This window comes from Mytilus edulis, chromosome 7, assembly GCF_963676685.1.
Source record: "Mytilus edulis chromosome 7, xbMytEdul2.2, whole genome shotgun sequence".
Classification (NCBI taxonomy): domain Eukaryota; kingdom Metazoa; phylum Mollusca; class Bivalvia; order Mytilida; family Mytilidae; genus Mytilus; species Mytilus edulis.
This window is the reverse complement of record NC_092350.1, coordinates 76,975,631-76,995,806: the sequence shown is the minus strand read 5'-3', so window position 1 is coordinate 76,995,806 and position 20,176 is coordinate 76,975,631. Positions and strand designations below refer to the sequence as shown.

Here is a 20,176-nt window from a genome sequence, read left to right as displayed (position 1 = left end):
AATACACTGCAAAGAATTAAGCATAAAGAGAAATGCGATCTCTACCATTTAAAAATCAAAGTCTTCTATTTCTTGTTACACAAATGAGTGCATGGACCCACATTTGTTTTGCAACTGACTATACTTTTTGAAGAATGTGAGATCAAAATAGCATTCCATTCAAACATACATGGTACCCAGGGAGTGACCACCCATAGAAGCGATTTAGAGTCCTGCATAATTTCTTACACAATATATTGCATCCAACTATAGTGTATTTTTGTTGTTTCTAAAGTCATTGAAATTGTATCAACTTAAAGCTCTGCAGATGTGCTTTAGGATTTACAAGTTCAGGTAACACAAATACAGAAAATCAGTATTGTGTGAAATATCTTTCAATGCATAAAAAAGTTGATAAACGATTTTTTCCCACCTTTGATTTTTTTTTTACACAACACAAACATGAACTAGCTTTCCAAATTTTGAACATTAGCAAAGATATTCCTGAACTTTATTCTGTTATGTATGATATTTTTATTTCCTATGGCAGAATTTGAAGTTAACTTTACAGCTACATCAGAAAAGTATGGCATTAACAGAAAATCAGTATTGTGTGAAATATCTGACTAAGGTGGTGAAGTCACAGGAAAGAGAAATACAGTCAACAGAAAGGTAAATAACAATTCAGATATCTTTAAAAAGTTTGTATATTGTTATTATTTTTTATTTCCCATGAAAATGGATTCATTTCCATTGATTTCTTGGATAGGAAACATAGAGCAATTAATGGTATCATAAAAAAACAAACCAGAAAAAAACAATATAATATAACAGTGTAGGATGAATTTGATTTTCTTGTTTTCACAGTTTCAAGGTTTAATAGATTAAAGGAGTAGAATCGGAAAGGGCCATATCTGGCTCTGATTATTAAGTTCAATATCTCAGGATAAAAAATGTTTTAAGTTGATGAAAAGACTTGTAAGGAAGCTAAATAGAAGTTTTTTGTCAATGTTTTACACGGAAGTGCTGGTTATTTTTTTCTGTCAAAACATTGATTTTTGCAAAATTTGACAAAATTGTATTGATTTCAACCAAATAATGCCTAGGAAGCATAGAATTAGGGGGTTAATCAAAATAAATATTTGTGTCAGATATGTAAAATGCAATAACTAAGACTATGTTAACAGATTTTTTTTTGTCAACACCTGCGCTCTATATTTCCTATTAAAGAAATCAATGGAAATTTATTCATTTTCATTGAATTTTCTTGGAAAATCAAAATGAGTGCTATTTGTGATGTCATGAACAGAGAGAATGTTTTGATATTGTCATTGTGCTGATTTATTTTGGTATAGGTCAATTAAACCTAATTTTAAATTTTATACAGACAATTTAGGACCTTATGTCCTTATGGAACCTACTTGAAACTACTCCTTTTAAAAGCTTTAAGTTGCTCTGCTGCATCTATGATTTTGATTATGATTAAAATTGATGAAGTATGCTTGTGACTGAGATAAATTTATGACAAAGTTAAGATAAATATTGTATGATCAATTTCAGTGTTTTATAGTTGAGATGATCAATGTAAAATCTGTTATTTTCTAATACATGTAGTAATATTTGACATGTATAGAATGATTACCAGCCTGTTACATCTGGTGAAACAGCAACATTTAATTATCAAAGGATCGGGTATGTTAACCTCTGATCTGGAAGGGGAATATCAACAGATCCAAAGCATGGCTGAAGGGAGGGAAGTGTCATTTGCTGATCAAACATTCACAGCTGGTAACCAGTCATTCTGTCTATCTGGTCTCCTAGACTTCAAAAGCTTTCCTTCAGGTAGAAACAATATACTTATATATCAACCAGAGCTAATAAAAATGTGTGATAGGAAATATTGATGAAATTGCTATTTCATGTAAACCCAGGCACACAAATTTTCTATTTTAATTGTTAACCATTATAAATGGTCATGTTGTATGGTCCTATGTAAAATTCTCAGAAATCTGTAATAATTATGAAGAACAGTTTATGTGTCACTGATAACCAAAATGTTTGATAAAAAATATGTTTTGACATTTCTCATTTCACTCAGCAAACAGAAAACGTTTCTAGCGTATACATATGAATATTTTCTTCTAGGACTTGTGTAATAATTTCTTTTCAGATGTTCTAACTGGTTTTTGAAAACTTGATACTTAACAATAGAATAAAAGATGATAGAATTACAAATATTAAGCCTCTATGACATCAGTTTAATTATATATGATTTTTCTTGAAGAAAAAATACTTACAAACTAATGTTTTAAAGCTAAAGTTTTATTTGACTGCACAAATACATCAAATGTAATATTTGACATTTTTATGGAGTTGTGGCAGTAGTTTAGTCCTGTACAGGACTAGTCAATGAATTATGAGTGCTGGTAATAGTTGTACTGAAAAAAATGACCAATTTTAGCAGTGTAAATCTGTATGAGCTTAATGACAGCAACAGAAAGCTTCTCTAAAGTTTGCCAGAGATAATTATTACTTATATGTTAAATATACTGTCAAAAAAAAGGGGGAAAATATTTACCCTAATCCACAAGATTTGAAAGAAAACGAGCAAGAAATTATTAAATATTTAGCCATGGTTAAAAACACTATGAAAATAAGAATATATGGTTTGATTGCCTAAGAGACAACTGTCCACCGAAACTCAATTATAGTCGATAAGTCTAACACATTTTTGGACAGAATATTTCATAATAGATTGTAAAATTTACAAGCTTGGTAATATCATTACTGGCATACGCTGTAAGGATTGTGTACTGTGATTACAAATATTCTGCAAAGAAAAGTTACTGTAATGTTTAAATGCTTTCTTTCAGAGTGTATAATGGGATCAGAAACAGGTACAGCATCTGGATCATTATTGTGCAATAAAGAGACTGGACATATTAGTTCTTTGAAACATTCAACTGATATAGAAAGTGAAGGAAATTCATACAGCTACAAGTCAACATCCACAGCTGGTCATACACCATTTCTAAATAAATCTCATCCTTCAAGGGAGACAACTGTGATATGTAACCAGACAAATGATGCAAACACTGTACCAGTCATACCAGAGAGACTGGTTCCTTGTACAAAAAGTGCAGAAATAACTTGCTCTTCTACAACATGTTCTGTTTTAACAGTAGATTCTAGTGTAAATAAACAAAATTTAACATTTAACAATCATATGCTTCAAAATGCTTTAAGATTAGAAAATAAATCATGTAGTTTAGTGAAAAACAGTGATGTCTCTCACACTAGTCAGTCACTTGATTCAACTTTTACTTTAGAGGAAAATAAATCAGACGAACAAAACTCTACATTCACATTGATGGATACAAGTGACAAGGATCCAGAAATCATAGCAAGGACACCAGTGATTGCTGACAAATTTTCAAGGTCATTTAATTATGATCAAAGTAACTTTAGCGTGCTAAATGGAAATACAAAACTGTTTGTAAATAATACAAGTACTAATATACAAAGTAGTCTGTGTCAGAATACTGATAGTGCTATAAATATGAAGCCACATGTTGTCGCTTTGAACGACTGTGATTCCACTGTCTCTGTAAATAATCAATGCTGTCTGCTGTCTACATTGCAGTCTCCTTTTAGTGTTAACGATTCACACTCCAATGCTAGTGTGACTGCACTACAATCTCAGAGTAATGGAATGACTGAATTGCAATCTCAGTATCAACCGGTGTGTGACAGTTTTGCTCTCCAGTCACAGAACAATTTAACAGGAACTACATGTGTGGTTGAATCTAGTAACAATGTTAATGATAGGTTACGAATATCAAATATTGTCGTTTCACAAGAGAGATGTAGTCTACAAAATAGGTCTCCCAGTCATCATTCTTACTTAATCAATGCTGTGAGAAAAACACCAGATGAACCTGTCTTTTTATCTAGAACAAATCAGTCAAGTAATGATAATTTGACATTCCAGACCATTAACACAGATACTTTAGAATCAGCAGGATATGTAACATCACAGACTGTAACCATGGAAACACCAGACTTTCAAACTGATGGATTCTCATCTGATAGTAAAAGTCATGCTGTAAGATCCATAACATTTGGTGGTTTGCCCTGTACACCAGATTCTGTAAGGAAAGGTGAGTCATTCAAAACTTTTTTGATTTACTAGCACAGCTAACACAGCTCAGTGGCCGCAATTAATTATAAATGTATTTTTTGTGTTTAAGTATGTCTTTTCTTTTCTAAAATGTTTTGTGACAACAAATAAAACAAATTGTTTGCTTGGCATGAAGCACCTTTTCTTTAATTTCAATGTCCTAGAGCTTTTTCTTTATTTTCTTGTATTTAATTTGTGAGAAAATGACGAAAAGAAGGAAGTTTATGTCCAGCAGTAATCTTCAAACCATTCACAATACAGAAAACAAAAACTTTTATCATTATTTTTATTGTAAGAATAGAAAACAAAGATACGTTTTAAGCTTGTTCACCAGAGTGTTCTGATATTACAATATCTTTTTTCCCCTTCTGACAGAGATGAAAACAAAGAGTATGGGTAAAATGAAAATCATATAACTCAGCACTTGCCAATAGAGCATATCCTTGTGGTTTTAATAAGATACCAATAATACATGTAATAAATATGACCTGATGGTAAGAGGAAACTATTTCCTACTGTTATTTTTGGTTTTGCTGTATTTTCTTTTCTTTATCATTATAGCACGTAGCTATTCAGAAGTCGTTCAGTCACCACAAGTTGTAAGGACTCCACTGAAAGAAATGAATAACAACACACCACTAAGTGAACAGAATCTGAGGTCAGTACTTACACTACATACTAAAAAATATAGGCATATTTTTTACAGAAAGCTATAACATTGATTATTTTATAGACAAATATTCATGATGGAGCTTGCTTAATGGAAGCATTAACTTAAAGAGAATGTTAAAACAACAATAAATATTTCATCCACAGCTTCCAATTTTTTTTTTAGCCAGACGGGTATTTTGCAATCCCAAAACAAAAATTGTAGAATGTGTAACAAATTTTCGTTAATTAAGAAAAACTATATTTTCTTCGATATTTGATTCCATGGTTTAACAAATGCCTTCATACAAGCCTAAGAAATGTGTGCTTTTCCCATCACTTGGCGTCCGTCGTCGGCGTCCGTCGTCGGCGTCCGTCGTCGTCCGTCGTCGTTAACTTTTACAAAAATCTTCTCCTCTGAAACTACTGGGCCAAATTAAACCAAACTTGGCCACAATCATCATTGGGGTATCTAGTTTAAAAAATGTGTGGCGTGACCCGGTCAATCAACCAAGATGGCAGCCATGGCTAAAAATAGAACATTGGGGTAAAATGCAGTTTTTGGCTTATAACTCAAAAACCAAAGCATTTAGAGCAAATCTGACATGGGGTAAAAGTGTTTATCAGGTCAAGATCTATCTGTCCTGAAATTTTCAGATGAATCTGACAACCCGTTGTTGGGTTGCTGCCCCTGAATTGGTAATTTTAAGGAAATTTTGCTGTTTTTGGTTATTATCTTGAATATTATTATAGATAGAGATAAACTGTAAACAGCAATAATGTTCAGCAAAGTAAGATTTACAAATGAGTCAGCATGACCAAAATGGTCAGTTGACCCCTGAAGGAGTTATTGCCCTTTATATTCAATTTTTAACCATTTTTTCGTAAATCTTAGTAATCTTTTACAAAAATCTTCTTCTCTGAAACTACTGGAACAAATTAAACTAAACTTTGCCACAATCATCATTGGGGTAAGTGAGCTTTTCCCATCACTTGGCGTCCGGCGTCCGGCGTCCGTCGTCCGGCGTCCGTCATCGTTAACTTTTACAAAAATCTTCTCCTCTGAAACTACTAGGCCAAATTAAACCAAACTTGGCCACAATCATCATTGGGGTATCTAGTTTAAAAAATGTGTGGCGTGACCTGGCCAATCAACCAAGATGGCCGCCATGGCTAAAAATAGAACATAGGGGTAAAATGCAGTTTTTGGCTTATGACTCAAAAACCAAAGCATTTAGAGCAAATCTGACATGGGGGTAAAATTGTTTATCAGGTCGAGATCTATCTGCCCTCGAATTTTCAGATGAATCTGACAACCTGTTGTTGGGTTGCTGCCCCTGAATTGGTAATTTTAAGGAAATTTTGCTGTTTTTGGTTATTATCTTGAATATTATTATAGATAGAGATAAACTGTAAACAGCAATAATGTTCAGCAAAGTAAGATTTACAAATAAGTCAACATGACCAAAATGGTCAGTTGACCCCTGAAGGAGTTATTGCCCTTTATAGTCAATTTTTAACCATTTTTTCGTAAATCTTAGTAATCTTTTACAAAAATCTTCTTCTCTGAAACTACTGGACCAAATTAAACTAAACTTTGCCACAATCATCATTGGGGTAAGTGAGCTTTTCCCATCACTTAGCGTCCGGTGTCCGTCGTCCGGCGTCTGTCGTCGTTAACTTTTACAAAAATATTCTCCTCTGAAACTACTGGGCCAAATTAAACCAAACTTGGCCACAATCATCATTGGGGTATCTAGTTTAAAAAATGTGTGGCGTGACCCGGCCAATCAACCAAGATGGCCGCCATGGCTAAAAATAGAACATAGGGGTAAAATGCAGTTTTTGGCTTATGACTCAAAAACCAAAGCATTTAGAGCAAATCTGACATGGGGGTAAAATTGTTTATCAGGTCGAGATCTATCTGCCCTCAAATTTTCAGATGAATCTGACAACCCGTTATTGGGTTGCTGCCCCTGAACTGGTAATTTTAGGGAATTTTTGCTGTTTTTGGCTATTATCTTGAATATTATTATAGATAGAGATAAACTGTAAACAGCAATAATGTTCAGCAAAGTAAGATTTACAAATAAGTCACCATGACCAAAATGGTCAGTTGACCCCTTTAGGAGTTATTGACCATTATAGTCAATTTTTAACCATTTTTCGTAAATCTTAGTAATCTTTTACAAAAATCTTCTCCTCTGAAACTACTGGGCCAAATTAATCCAAACTTGGCCACAATCATCTTTGGGATATCTAGTTAAAAAAATGTGTGGCGTGACCCGGCCAACCAACCAAGATGGCAGCCATGGCAAAAAATAGAACATAGGGGTAAAATGCAGTTTTTGGCTTATAACTCAAAAACCAAAGCATTTAGAGCAAATCTGACAAAGTGGTAAAAGTGTTTATCAGGTCAAGATCTATCTGTCCTGAAATTTTCAGATGAATCTGACAACCCGTTGTTGGGTTGCTGCCCCTGAATTGGTAATTTTAAGGAAATTTTGCTGTTTTTGGTTATTATCTTGAATATTATTATAGATAGAGATAAACTGTAAACAGCAATAATGTTCAGCAAAGTAAGATTTACAAATAAGTCAGCATGACCAAAATGGTCAGTTGACCCCTGAAGGAGTTATTGCCCTTTATATTCAATTTTTAACCATTTTTTCGTAAATCTTAGTAATCTTTTACAAAAATCTTCTTCTCTGAAACTACTGGACCAAATTAAACTAAACTTTGCGACAATCATCATTGGGGTAAGTGAGCTTTCCCATCACTTGGCGTCCGTCGTCCGGCGTCCGTCGTCGTTAACTTTTACAAAAATATTCTCCTCTGAAACTACTGGGCCAAATTAAACCAAACTTGGCCACAATCATCATTGGGGTATCTAGTTTAAAAAATGTGTGGCGTGACCCGGCCAATCAACCAAGATGGCTGCCATGGCTAAAAATAGAACATAGGGGTAAAATGCAGTTTTTGGCTTATGACTCAAAAACCAAAGCATTTAGAGCAAATCTGACATGGGGGTAAAATTGTTTATCAGGTCGAGATCTATCTGCCCTCAAATTTTCAGATGAATCTGACAACCCGTTATTGGGTTGCTGCCCCTGAACTGGTAATTTTAGGGAATTTTTGCTGTTTTTGGCTATTATCTTGAATATTATTATAGATAGAGATAAACTGTAAACAGCAATAATGTTCAGCTAAGTAAGATTTACAAATAAGTCAACATGACCAAAATGGTTAGTTGACCCCTTTAGGAGTTATTGACCATTATAGTCAATTTTTAACCATTTTTCATAAATCTTAGTAATCTTTTACAAAAATCTTCTCCTCTGAAACTACTGGGCCAAATTAATCCAAACTTGGCCACAATCATCTTTGGGATATCTAGTTTAAAAAATGTGTGGCGTGCCACGGCCAACCAACCAAGATGACCGCCATGGCTAAAAATAGAACATAGGGGTAAAATGCAGTTTTTGGCTTATAACTCAAAAACCAAAGCATTTAGAGCAAATCTGACAGTGGTAAAAGTGTTTATCAAGTCGAGATCTATCTGTCCTGAAATTTTCAGATGAATCGGACAACCCGTTGTTGGGTTGCTGCCCCTGAATTGGTAATTTTAAGGAAATTTTGCTGTTTTTGGTTACTATCTTGAATATTATTATAGATAGAGATAAACTGTAACAGCAATAATGTTCAGCAAAGTAAGATTTACAAATAAGTCAACATGACCAAAATGGTCAGTTGACCCCTGAAGGAGTAATTGCCCTTTATAGTCAATTTTTAACCATTTTTTCATAAATCTTAGTAATCTTTTACAAAAACTTCTTCTCAGAAACTACTGGACCAAATTAGACTAAACTTTGCCACAATCATCATTGGGGTAATTTGTTTAAAAAATGTGTGGCGTGACCTGGCCAATCAACCAAAATGGCTGCCACGGCTAATAATAGAACATAGGGGTAAAATGCAGTTTTTGGCTTATAACTCAAAAACCGAAGCATTAAGAGAAAATCTGACAGGGTTCAATTGTTTATCAGGTCAAGATCTATCTGCCCTGATGTTTTCACATGGATCGGACAACCCGTTGTTAGGTTACTGTCCTGAATTGGTAATTTTAAGGAAATTTTGCCGTTTTTTGTTATTATCTTGAATATTATTATAGATAGAGATAAACTGTATACAGCAATAACGTTCAGCAAAATAAGATCTACAAATAAGTTTACATGACCAAAATAGTCAATTGTCCCCTTAAGGAGTTATTGCCCTTTATAGTTAATTTTTAACATTTTTCATAAATTTTTGTAAATTTGTAGAAAATATTTTCCACTGTAATTACTGGGCCAAGTTCATTATAGACAGAGATAATTGTAGCAACAAGAATGTTCAGTAAAGTAAGATCTACAAACACATCACTATCACCAAAACACAATTTTGTCATGAATTTATCCGTGTCCATTATTTAATATGCACAAGACCAAGGTGAGCGACACAGGCTCTTTAGAGCCTCTAGTTTACATTTAGATTTGTGGTTCACTTGTACCCAAAAGACGTACGAAAATGTATGTACAATGAATAGTAGTGAATGCACTATCACAGTCAAAAGTTCATATAAAGTTGATACTTTTATCTTTGAAAACCAAAGTTTACTACATTAATAAATCATGACTTGTCACTAGAATACGAAAAACCTAAAAGGCCTAAACAGAGACAAAACCATCATAGGGCAACTTTGCTAGAGGAAGTTCAAACTTAAGTTTTATCAAACATTAATGTTCCTTGGAATTTTGATTATTTTTGATTTTGACAATATATGTGTTGAATTTTAAGATTGATACATGCAATTACAAAAAATAAAAAAGGTTCTGTGTCATTATGTTTACAATGTGAATAAAAAGAGATTTGATTATACATTTTACTTTTACTTACATTTACATTTATAGACAAAGTGTAGGCAGTAAGATGATGATGAAGAAAGAGAATTTGTTTGGAGATCACAGTGAAGAGATCAAGAAAACGTGTAAGAAGCTGAACGAGTTTGGATTACCTTCTCTAATGGAAAGATGGCATACTGATCCAAGTAAGTATAATGATAACATTTGTGGGGTATTTAATCATGTTGATCAGAGGGGAATGTATTTTGCTTACCTTCCTCTGCCAGCCACTCTCATAAGCCTCTCTCACCAAGTTCCCCCTCCCATTCACAGAAAATCACATCATAGCATAGGGACAGAATAATGGGTAGTTAGGAGTATTATTATGAATTTGAATCAGTATCTCCCGCCAAATACCACTTAAGTTTTTCAAGAAAGTTTCAGAAAATCCTCTACCGTATGGCATAATGCAGGGTATTACAGTTTTCCTTAAATGGGCACTAGCTGTCAAATTCATGTTCACTAATTTTAATTAAATTCTCATATTTGATTTATAACAATGTAAAACATTTATCCAAAGTATTAAAAGTCCAAATTAAGCAATAAACAGGGCACAGGCATACATAGCTCTGTTTCGTGTGTATTTGAGTCTAGACGCCATCTAATTAATTATCGAGTTGACCTCTATAGTCATCCGATGACCAATCCATATAAGCGATGTAAACATAAATATAGATATAAATAGATTAAGCAAAATTGTGCTGTTGAATTATTCTAGGTCTATTTAATATCATATTATAGATGACAAATAAATGTTTATCATCGTTTTTACCTGTATAAGAATATTTTTGTGTGGATCGAATCAGTCAATCAAATAATTTACCTTTGTTTCACTTTCAATGTTGACATTCTTTTCCTTTAAATAACTTTACTCATACAATTCACATGTTATACATCTCAAGCTAAGGGGTTAAATTGAAGTTCACATGAATACAGATTCAATGAGGTTGAATCATTCACTTGCAAGTGAATTCATAATCAATGTTTTTTTTACTTATTTTGACAAAATAGAACCATATTGGCTGCTAAAAGGGAATTATTATTTCAAGTTTTGCGTTTTATTGATGATAGAGCAAAAATAAATAATATATTAGATTTTTCATATATCTCGTAGCTAGTGCCCCTTTAAATAGTTTCCTTGAGTATTATAGTTTTCCTTAGGAAGGGTATGAGGCTTAATAAATTTACATATACTGATGGTTTATAGATTTGTTTTAAAAGAGATTTGTTACATGTACCAATCAGCTACTGTGTAATGCCATATAAACAAACTTGAATTTTCAATGAATTTGTGCAAGAGTAACACACAGTGTCAAAAGTGAATCAGAACATGTTGTGTGCAATTTGTTTGTCTGTAATTTTTGTATCCTGTGACAATTGTCTCAGATTGACAGACTTTAGGATGCTAATAAAGCAGTGACGAGGTCATTACAATAGTTTTTTGTATAAAGCTTCCTGTTCCAGAAGGTAGAAGATCTTTATCTGGTATAAAATCACTGTATGGCATTATCGCATCGCGAGTAAAATATCACGTTGTGATTGGTTTAACGCCATCATGTGGTGACCCCCTATGAGACCGTATGGGGTTAGTAAATTTCATAGGGGGCTCATGACGCGTTAATGGTGACGTCATCTATCGATGTTGTGTTTCATTGTTTATTTTTCAACATAATGCAGCAGAAAAAGTCCAACGTGCGATAAATTCGTTATAGGGTTAACTACTGGCCCCCTACGGACCATAGAGGGTGAATAAAATCCATAGGGGATTCAGCCTCCGGCCTCACCCCCTATGAATTTTACTAACCCTCTATGGATCCGTATGGGGTCAGTAGCGAACCATATAACTTATATTCAACATCAAGCAAAACCTCATAGGCTCATAGTCAGCAATAAAAGGCCCCAAAAATGACAAAAGTTAAAGAAATAAAATGAGAAAACTTCCTGTTCAATAACTGCCTAAAAAATGTGTTTCGATTTTACCACATGATTCTTTTCGTTGCTATAAGTAATAGGACAATCTTTCTTGGTATAAATAGAATCATTAAAAAGTATATAAACATGCACGTTTACAGGAACAACCTAACCTTTATCTTTAAATATCGCTTAGATGATTAATTACTATGGTGACAATTTTGAAACAATTCTATTGCAGGAAAGCCAAGAAATCAACAAACACAGCAGCCAAGCTACATGCAACCAACAAAAGCTGCCAGATATAGAACTAAAATAAGGTAATTTTCATTCATAGCTTAATACTGAGTAATTATAAAAAAGAAGATGTGGTATGATTGCCCATGAGACAACTCTCCACAATAGACCAAAATGACACAGAAATTAACAACTATAGGTCACCGTACGGCCTTCAAGAATGAGCAAAGCCCATATAGCATAGTCAGCTATAAAAGTCCCTGTAATGCTGACAATGGTATTAACTTGAAGTAGTCAAGACGACTAAATAAGCTTTATTGAATGAAGTTGGCCATTTTTGAGATTATATTAGGCATGATGGAGTTAAGGTTAGCAATGTGACCGCCTTCGAGCCTCTAGATTTCTGGCATAGGGGATAAGAATCAATAATGGCATGTATGCACTCCAACAGAGGCTTTGTAAAAAATATTTCAATTCATTTAGCAGATTTTAGAGAATCAGAATACCTTTTCTTTAGACTTTTCAGAAACAACTAAGGAAGTATTACAGATTTCTGACACAAATATTTCAATGAAGTCCAAATAGGTAAAGATTCATGAAAACTTGCATCACTGTTATCCAAAACTCCTTTACCAAAATAATAAAGAAAATAATAGCAATAAAACAGCTGTTCTTGTTTTTATTTTTCAGTTGTGGTGCATATTGATTTGTTGTCCTAATACAACCTGTTCTTTCTCTTACATAAATGTTAAGAGTTCTTTTTTTAACCATTCACTCTTCTTTTTTTCACATATAGATCAAGGCAAATATTGATAATGATCAGAATTTACATAACATATGGAAAATGATCAAACGTCAAAGCAATATTGTGTTTGGTTATGTAAATACATCAATTAACCATCCACGACCAGAGCCGATATTTCATGAGAACAAGCAGTTGTTACATGAATTTTCTCAGTACTTAAAAGAATGTGCATTCATTGTTCATTAGAAATACATAACTAATTATGTATTGGGATTTAAGTAAAAGTTCATTGTTATGCTAAGACATGGTTTTAAGAATACTTTAATGACTGGATGCAACAACTGCTTCAAAGATGACTTATGTAATTTTAAATAATACATTTCAAATTCTGTGAAATCAATAGAATTTTCTTTTGATGTTTTCAATAACATGCCAATTGAAGTCTATTCATCAAGTAGCATATGACAACTTGTATCATTAAATATTGGAAAAGAGAATTGGTGAGCTTAGGCTTAGAATGATCAAGTCTTACAGAGTTACGACATTTGACATTTACATGTTCTGTGGATCAAGTGTGATGGTTAAAATTGTGGAATGTATTTAAAATGCTGCCAATCTTTATAAGTCAAAATTTGAGTAAACAGTCCAACAACAATGTTGAATAGAGATTTTATAAAAAACAAACAAAAAACCTATTGTTCAAAGAACAATTGAAGGTCTTTCCACTCAAATGAACTTAACCATGTTAACATAAAAAAAATTTGATAAGAAAACAATATGTATGGCCTTAAATGATAGCTCAACACAAACTGATTTTGAAAATACAATGTTTGAGAAACTTTTTTTATCAAATAAGGGAGATAATAAGCTGTTTCCAGTTAAATGAAAGTTACTTCTGGTGTCAAAAAATAGCTTACTTTACTCTGATTCTCCAAATTTAGAGTTTCCATATACTTTTGCTTAAAATAAGGGAGATAAATTGCTACTTCTGGATTAAAAAGGTCACTTCTGGTTGACTTTTTTAAGGTTATATGTCTACTAACCTAATACGAAAGATCCTAAGGCTTTTTCATGTATAAAAATGAATCTATAATAAAGGTCAAAACCTAGAACTTCAATTTTACCTTTGACTTTGAACTAAGTTTTAGGGTCATAGAGCAAGAATCTGAAATCAAATGACCCTTAGTCTCTACTATGTAACTGAAATGAGTTCCCAACACAGCTTATTTTGAGTACTGTGGATTCATTTATTATCCTTGGTACCAATTTTCGTGGATTGAGGAAAACTTATATGTTCTTGGATATTTGATTTCGTGGTTTTGCTGATCTCTGCAAACAAGCCTATTGAAAATCTGTCAATTGTTGAACATTTAATTTCATGGTTTACACATAGCCACGAAATCCATGAAAATCAGTACCCAACCAATAATAATTAATCCACAGTATAAGAAGGGAAAAACTCCAATCAAATGTCAACACACCATTTTATCCATAATATGCATGTAACATAAATAAGTCGCAAATATCAGTTTTGTAAAAATATATAGTTGAAATTTATACGGCTTCTGAAAAGAAGCAATATTAAGCCAAAATACAAATTCAGAGTCTGATCTTGATCCAATTTTCTTTATGGGGACCAAAGACCTCAATTCAAAAGACTCTAGACTATCACTTATGGTTTACCAGTTACAATTACATTTTTCTTATTTAGAATACAAAAGGGGAAATAAATTTCATGTGGAGTCTCGGGCCTGCTTCGGTCAAATTTATTCTTAGGATCCTGAGTATATAACGAGCAAATGGGTGAAATATTTTGTTGTAATCTTTAATGGTTAGGAAGATGATGCGCACACAAGAAAAACAAGCGACATCTTGCCACAACCATAATGCACCGTAAGAAAAATGTGGTGGAAGATAACAAAATGATGATCAGAAGAAAACCAATGAAGAAATTGTCCAGTTTAAACATACACACTCTGGCATTAATGAAACTCCATTTTGACAGTATTCAAATTATGATTGTTTCTAATTTAGAATTTTTTATGAGTGCTGTCATATACATTAAAATGTTTTTTTCTAGACATTTGAATAATGAAAATCTTGAGCCTTCAAGAGTACCAACTGCAGGCAACCAGTGCATTAAAAACAGGTATGAATATTTATGTTTTTGTAAAAGAATTCTAAATTGGATTCATTATTAAAGGCCATCAGCCTTTTTTAGCTTACCTGGCCGAAATGACATTGTGATTTTTTCTCATCACTTGGCGTCCATTCCGTCATCTTCAGTCGTAGTCCTTTGTCGATAACTTTTACAAAAATCTTCTCCTCTGAAACCAAATTTAACCAAACTTGGCCACAAGCATCATTGGGGTATCTAGTTTAAAAAATGTGTCTGGTAAACCGGCTCACCAACAAAGATGGCTAAAAATAGAACATAGGCGTAAAATGTAGAATTTGGCTCATATCTATGAAACCAAAGAAATTAGAGCGAATCTTACATGGTATAAATTATTCATCAGGTCAATTTCTATCTGTCCTGAAAATTCAAGATGAATCAGACAACCCATTGTTGGGTTGCTGCCCCTTAATTGGTAATTTTAATAAAATTTTGCTGTCTTTGGTTATTATCTTGAATAAATTATTAATAGAGATAAACTGTAAACAGCAATAATGGTCAGCAAAGTTAAATCTACTAATTAGTCACAATGACCAAAATGGTCAGTTGACCCCTTAAGCAGTTATTGCCCTTTATAGTCAATTTTTAACCGGATTTTTGTGACAAAAATGTCGGTTATTGATTTGGGGATGTACGGCGGGCGGGCGGTCGGTCGGGCGGGCGGGCGGGCGGTCGGTCGGGCGGGCGGGCGGGAATCAAATGTTGTCCGTGCATTAACTCAAGAACCGTTCAACCAAAGCTTTTAAAATTTTAATATGTTGTTACTGACAACTAAATGAAGGTCAAGTTCAATAATGGCGATTTTGACTTTTACCGTTCAGGAGTTATGGTTCTTGAAAGATTGAAAAATGGAGTTTACAGTCGTGTCCGTGCATTTACGCATGAACTGTTCTACCTAAGCTTCCCAAATTTTAATATGTTGTTACTGATGACAAAATGGAGGTCAAATATAATAATGGCGATTTTGACTTTTACCGTTCAGGAGTTATGGTTCTTGATAGATTGAAAAATGGAGTTTACAGTTGTGTCCGTGCATTTACGCATGAACTGTTCTACCTAAGCTTCCCAAAATTTAATATGTTGTTACTGATGACAAAATGGAGGTCAAGTTCAATAATGACGATTTTGACTTTTACCGTTCAGGAATTATGGTTCTTGAAAGATTGAAAAATGGTGTTTCCAGTCGTGTCCGTGCATTCTCTCATGAACCATTCAACCAAAGCTTTTGAAATTTTTATATGTTGTTACTGATGACAAATTAAAAGTCAAGTTCAATTATGACGATTTTGACTTTTACTGTTCAGGAGTTATGGTTCTTGAAAGATTGTGAAATGGCGTTTCCATTCACGTTGTTGCATTTACTCATGAACCATTCAATCTAAGCTTTTCAAATTTTAAGATGTTGATACTGATGACAAAATGGAGGTCAAATTTGATATTGACGATTTTCACTTTCACCATTCATCAGTAATGGTTCTTGTGATATTGCCAGGACACAAATAAATATTAATAAATCCGGTTTGCTGTCGTTGTGACAGCCTCTTGCTAACAATTTTTTCCGTAAATTTTTGTTATCTTTTACAAAAATCTTTTCCTCTGAAACTGCTAAGACAAATTTAACCAAACTGGCCCACAATCATCATTAGGGTATCTAGTTTAAAAATTGTGTCTGATGACCCCTCCCGCAAACCAAGATTGCTGACATGGCTAAAAATAGTGCATAGGGTAAAATGCAGTTTTTGGCTCATATCTATGAAGCCAAAGCATTCAGAGCAAATTTGACAAAGAGAAAATGGTCATTAGGTCAAGATCTTTCTGCCCTGAAATTGTTAGACCAATCAGGCAACCTGTTGTTGGGTTGCTGCCCCTGAATTGGTAATTTTAAGAACATTTTGCAGCTTTTGGTTATGTTTAATATTATTATAGATTGAGATAAACTGTAAACAGCAATAATGTACCTCAAGTTTAGACCTACAAATAAGTCAACATGACCAAAATGGTCAATTGACCCCTTAAGGAGTTATTGCCCTTCATAGTCAATTTTTAACAATTTTCATAAATTTTGTAATATTTTGTAAATGTTTTCAAAATATTTTCCACTGTAACTACTGGCATGACTGGGCCAAGATCAGTATAGATAGAGATAATTGTAAGCAGCAAGAATGTTCAGTAAAGTAAGATCTACAAACACATCACCATCACCAAAACACAATTTTGTCATGAATCCATCTGTGTCCTTTGTTTAATATGCACTTGTAAGCGACACTCTCTCTTCAGAGCCTCTAGTTTTTAACATCATTTTACTTTTAATATGTTATTTTTTTTCTACTAAATACTCCAAGTTCTAGAAAAATTAAAATAGAGGCATTATTTAGAGAAACAAATTCATTTGTTTATATGTGATAGGTAATATTGTAGTTATAGGTTTCATAACGAGTGAGAATTAGATATCGATTGATATCAACTCGAGTTATTTAATTTCAATAATAATAAACGAGCCTAAATAGCGAGAGTTGATATCAAGCGATATCTAATTCTCACAAGTTGTTAAACCTATTTCTCTTATGGCAAAAAGTTGTATGTGCGTGGCCTATTTGTTGCGAGTTGTGTTGCCACGGCCGTTTTTCTTTGCAACGCGTACTAATATTTCTCTTATGGTTGGGCCTGTTATCTAATTTGTAACAAGTGTATTGACACGTTATTTGTACAATAATTAACAAAAAACTCACTTGTTGCGCCTTAAAATCTTCTTTTTATCAATTTTATTACATTCTGAAGCGGCACAGAAGCCAGAAAACGCCGCTGTTTATGTATGACACCGGAAGCATACCTATGACGTCACGTAGTGTAGGGACCAAAGAAGATAACATCTTTTTGGGGAATTTTCTTTAATGAAGATTTTACACTGAAATTGTGATTGAAATTTAATTATGAACTTGTTTTGCATTAGAATAGAGATAACTGTATTGTATTTGAAGCTTTGCGGACGTCCATAGGTAGTTTTACTGTCGCATACAGAGGGAAATTGAAATTGGAAGTTGTGCCAGTTATAATGCCCTTTGCTCCATTACATAACCGTACACAGGTTCCTTTCTTTATTTCTTCGTCCATGATAAGATTTATATTAGATAATGCAGATGATAAAGCAGACGAAAATTGCGAAAACTGGAAGTAAACAATCAGTTGTCAAGAAAAAAAGTAGTCCCGGCATGACCTTTTCCAGTGAATAATTACCTGATCAACGGCCAATGAAAATATTGGAAATTTACGAGATAAGCCAATCAAATTAACATAATTTTGATATCACTTTTTCATATCACACTCCGTACGGTGTGATACGAAAAATATCTATTCACGTGGGAGTTAGATAACAGGCCCCAACCATAAGAGAAAGTTGATTAAGTGATGAAAGTGCATTTAACCACCTACCAAATCTCAATTACCAGTCTATTGTTTAAGCTTTGATATTGACCTCTAACTGTCTATTGGTTCTTTATGTTTTTGTATTGTTGTCTCATTGACACTTTTACCCCACATCTATTTTTATTCATAAGTGGTTATTATAAGAGTTAGTTTCAGTATGACACAATAAGGTATTTTCAAGATGTGTTTTTTTTAAATGAGTTGATCTTTCAAAGAATAGACTGCTGCAGCAGATTTACCTGCACATATTGTTGAAATTGTATTCAATTTGTTGTGCTTTTTCTATTTTACACCCATATATAATTATGTTTTTCTCTTTTATTTTTTTTCAGGAATTTTAAAAGAAGTCAGTCAGTATCCAATGTAAAACCTGGTTGGCAGATATGATAGTGAATCCACATGGTTTTTTTTTTTTTTTAAATTAACTAGATGCCAGATTTTACTATGGAAATTATTTATTTTTTGAAATCATTGCATTTCATTCCAGTTGACCAATTTTTAATAGATTAAGGATCTTTGAATTAGGAAAACTTCATGAACTTGTTACATTAATAGGAATATTTTATGGATAACTACTCAGTGGAGGTAAACAACTGTTTCCAAACATCTTTCAGAATTCCACTTCACCAACCACCAATGTAAATTATTTACTAGATAGAATTCCACTTCAGTTTTCACCAACCACAAAAAATGATTATGTACACAAAATTGTAGTCTTACGTTTAACACAGTGTTATTTGTTTGTTTTTTGTTCTATTTATTTTTTCTGAATGATATTTATGCAGAGATTTTAATTACAAAATTTATCCACCATGACATGTCAGTTTCATTTAATGATTGAAAATCAATATTATTTATATTACGTTCTGTAACTGTTTATTTAAGCTTTGTCAACCATTGTGTGCAGTTTATTAATTCATTCTTTTAGAAAAGAATTTTAATTTTGTGAAGGATATAAAAAATATTTATGTGCATGATTAGATTTAATTTGCTTTATAAATAATGCATTGCAGTTTTTTCACTTCATACTATTTTAAGGTATAATGTATACTGTCACAGCAAAAAAAATGAGAATTTATTTGAAACAAAATTAATATGATCATTCATTATAGTTACTGTATATTCAAAATTTGATATATATTTAAAGGGTTTATCAATTACTGAGCATTTCAGTAAAAGACATTGATGCAAAAATAAATGAATGTGAATGCTCCTCATACTTTAAATGTAGAAGAATATTTCTGGCAAAAAGAAACATGTATGATTTATTTATTGGGAGTTTACCCTCTGAGTCATTGCACAAATGTCAGAAATAACTGTATCACAGAGATAAAAATTGTGTCAGAAATATAATAAGATTTTTTAGTTGTTATTTACAGTCTAAAGATTTGTCTATTGCCTGAAAAAATGTATAGTTATAAATAAAAATACTATATTGATATATGATTTTCAATGCTCATTGAAAACTTGATACAAAATATGAGTGAGAATAAATATTACAAGTATTTTAATTTAGAAACAATGTCTTCTAAATTCGTTTATTATTTTATTGAAGGTTTGAACTTGTTTTAAAATTTTGAAATTATGTTTATGAAACTATTTAACTCTAATTTATCTGTTGAGATACTGCTTTTTAAAAATAAATTGATATTTTCAAATAAAAGCAATAGACCACTTTCGAGTTTGTCCGTCACCAGAAAAAACTCTGTCATTCATGTGCGCCCTGATGATGTATTGTTTATGACAGTATTGTAACAACAAAAAAAGAAGGCATTTATTATAAAAGGTCAACATGTGGTCTTCGACAATATACTAAGTTGAGAATAAATTTGAAAGAGACTATCAAATATCTGCCAACACTTAATTACCCCAAAAGAACAAAAAATACAATTAACACTTGAAATGACAAAATATTGTCACTTTATTCACGACGAAGG

At 32.7% G+C, this 20,176-nt stretch overlaps 1 protein-coding gene across 4 annotated transcripts in view; it reads left to right on the top strand.

Annotated features, from left to right (window-relative positions):
• The window catches only part of LOC139482261 (kinesin-like protein KIF18A), a 57,978-nt gene extending 38,064 nt beyond the window's left edge, over window positions 1-19,914 (top strand). For 2 of the 4 annotated variants that reach the window (XM_071266003.1, XM_071266002.1), the window contains exons 13-20: window positions 530-651; window positions 1,613-1,821; window positions 2,853-4,139; window positions 4,721-4,817; window positions 9,757-9,893; window positions 11,900-11,978; window positions 14,721-14,789; window positions 18,572-19,914. In XM_071266003.1, the coding sequence (XP_071122104.1) occupies window positions 530-651; window positions 1,613-1,821; window positions 2,853-4,139; window positions 4,721-4,817; window positions 9,757-9,893; window positions 11,900-11,978; window positions 14,721-14,789; window positions 18,572-18,626 (2,055 nt within the window). In that variant the 3' untranslated portion in view covers window positions 18,627-19,914. The remainder of the gene's footprint in view (window positions 1-529; window positions 652-1,612; window positions 1,822-2,852; window positions 4,140-4,720; window positions 4,818-9,756; window positions 9,894-11,899; window positions 11,979-14,720; window positions 14,790-18,571) is intronic. The other 2 variants (XM_071266005.1, XM_071266004.1) reach the window with 1 other exon arrangement.
• The last annotated feature ends 262 nt before the right edge of the window (window positions 19,915-20,176 follow it).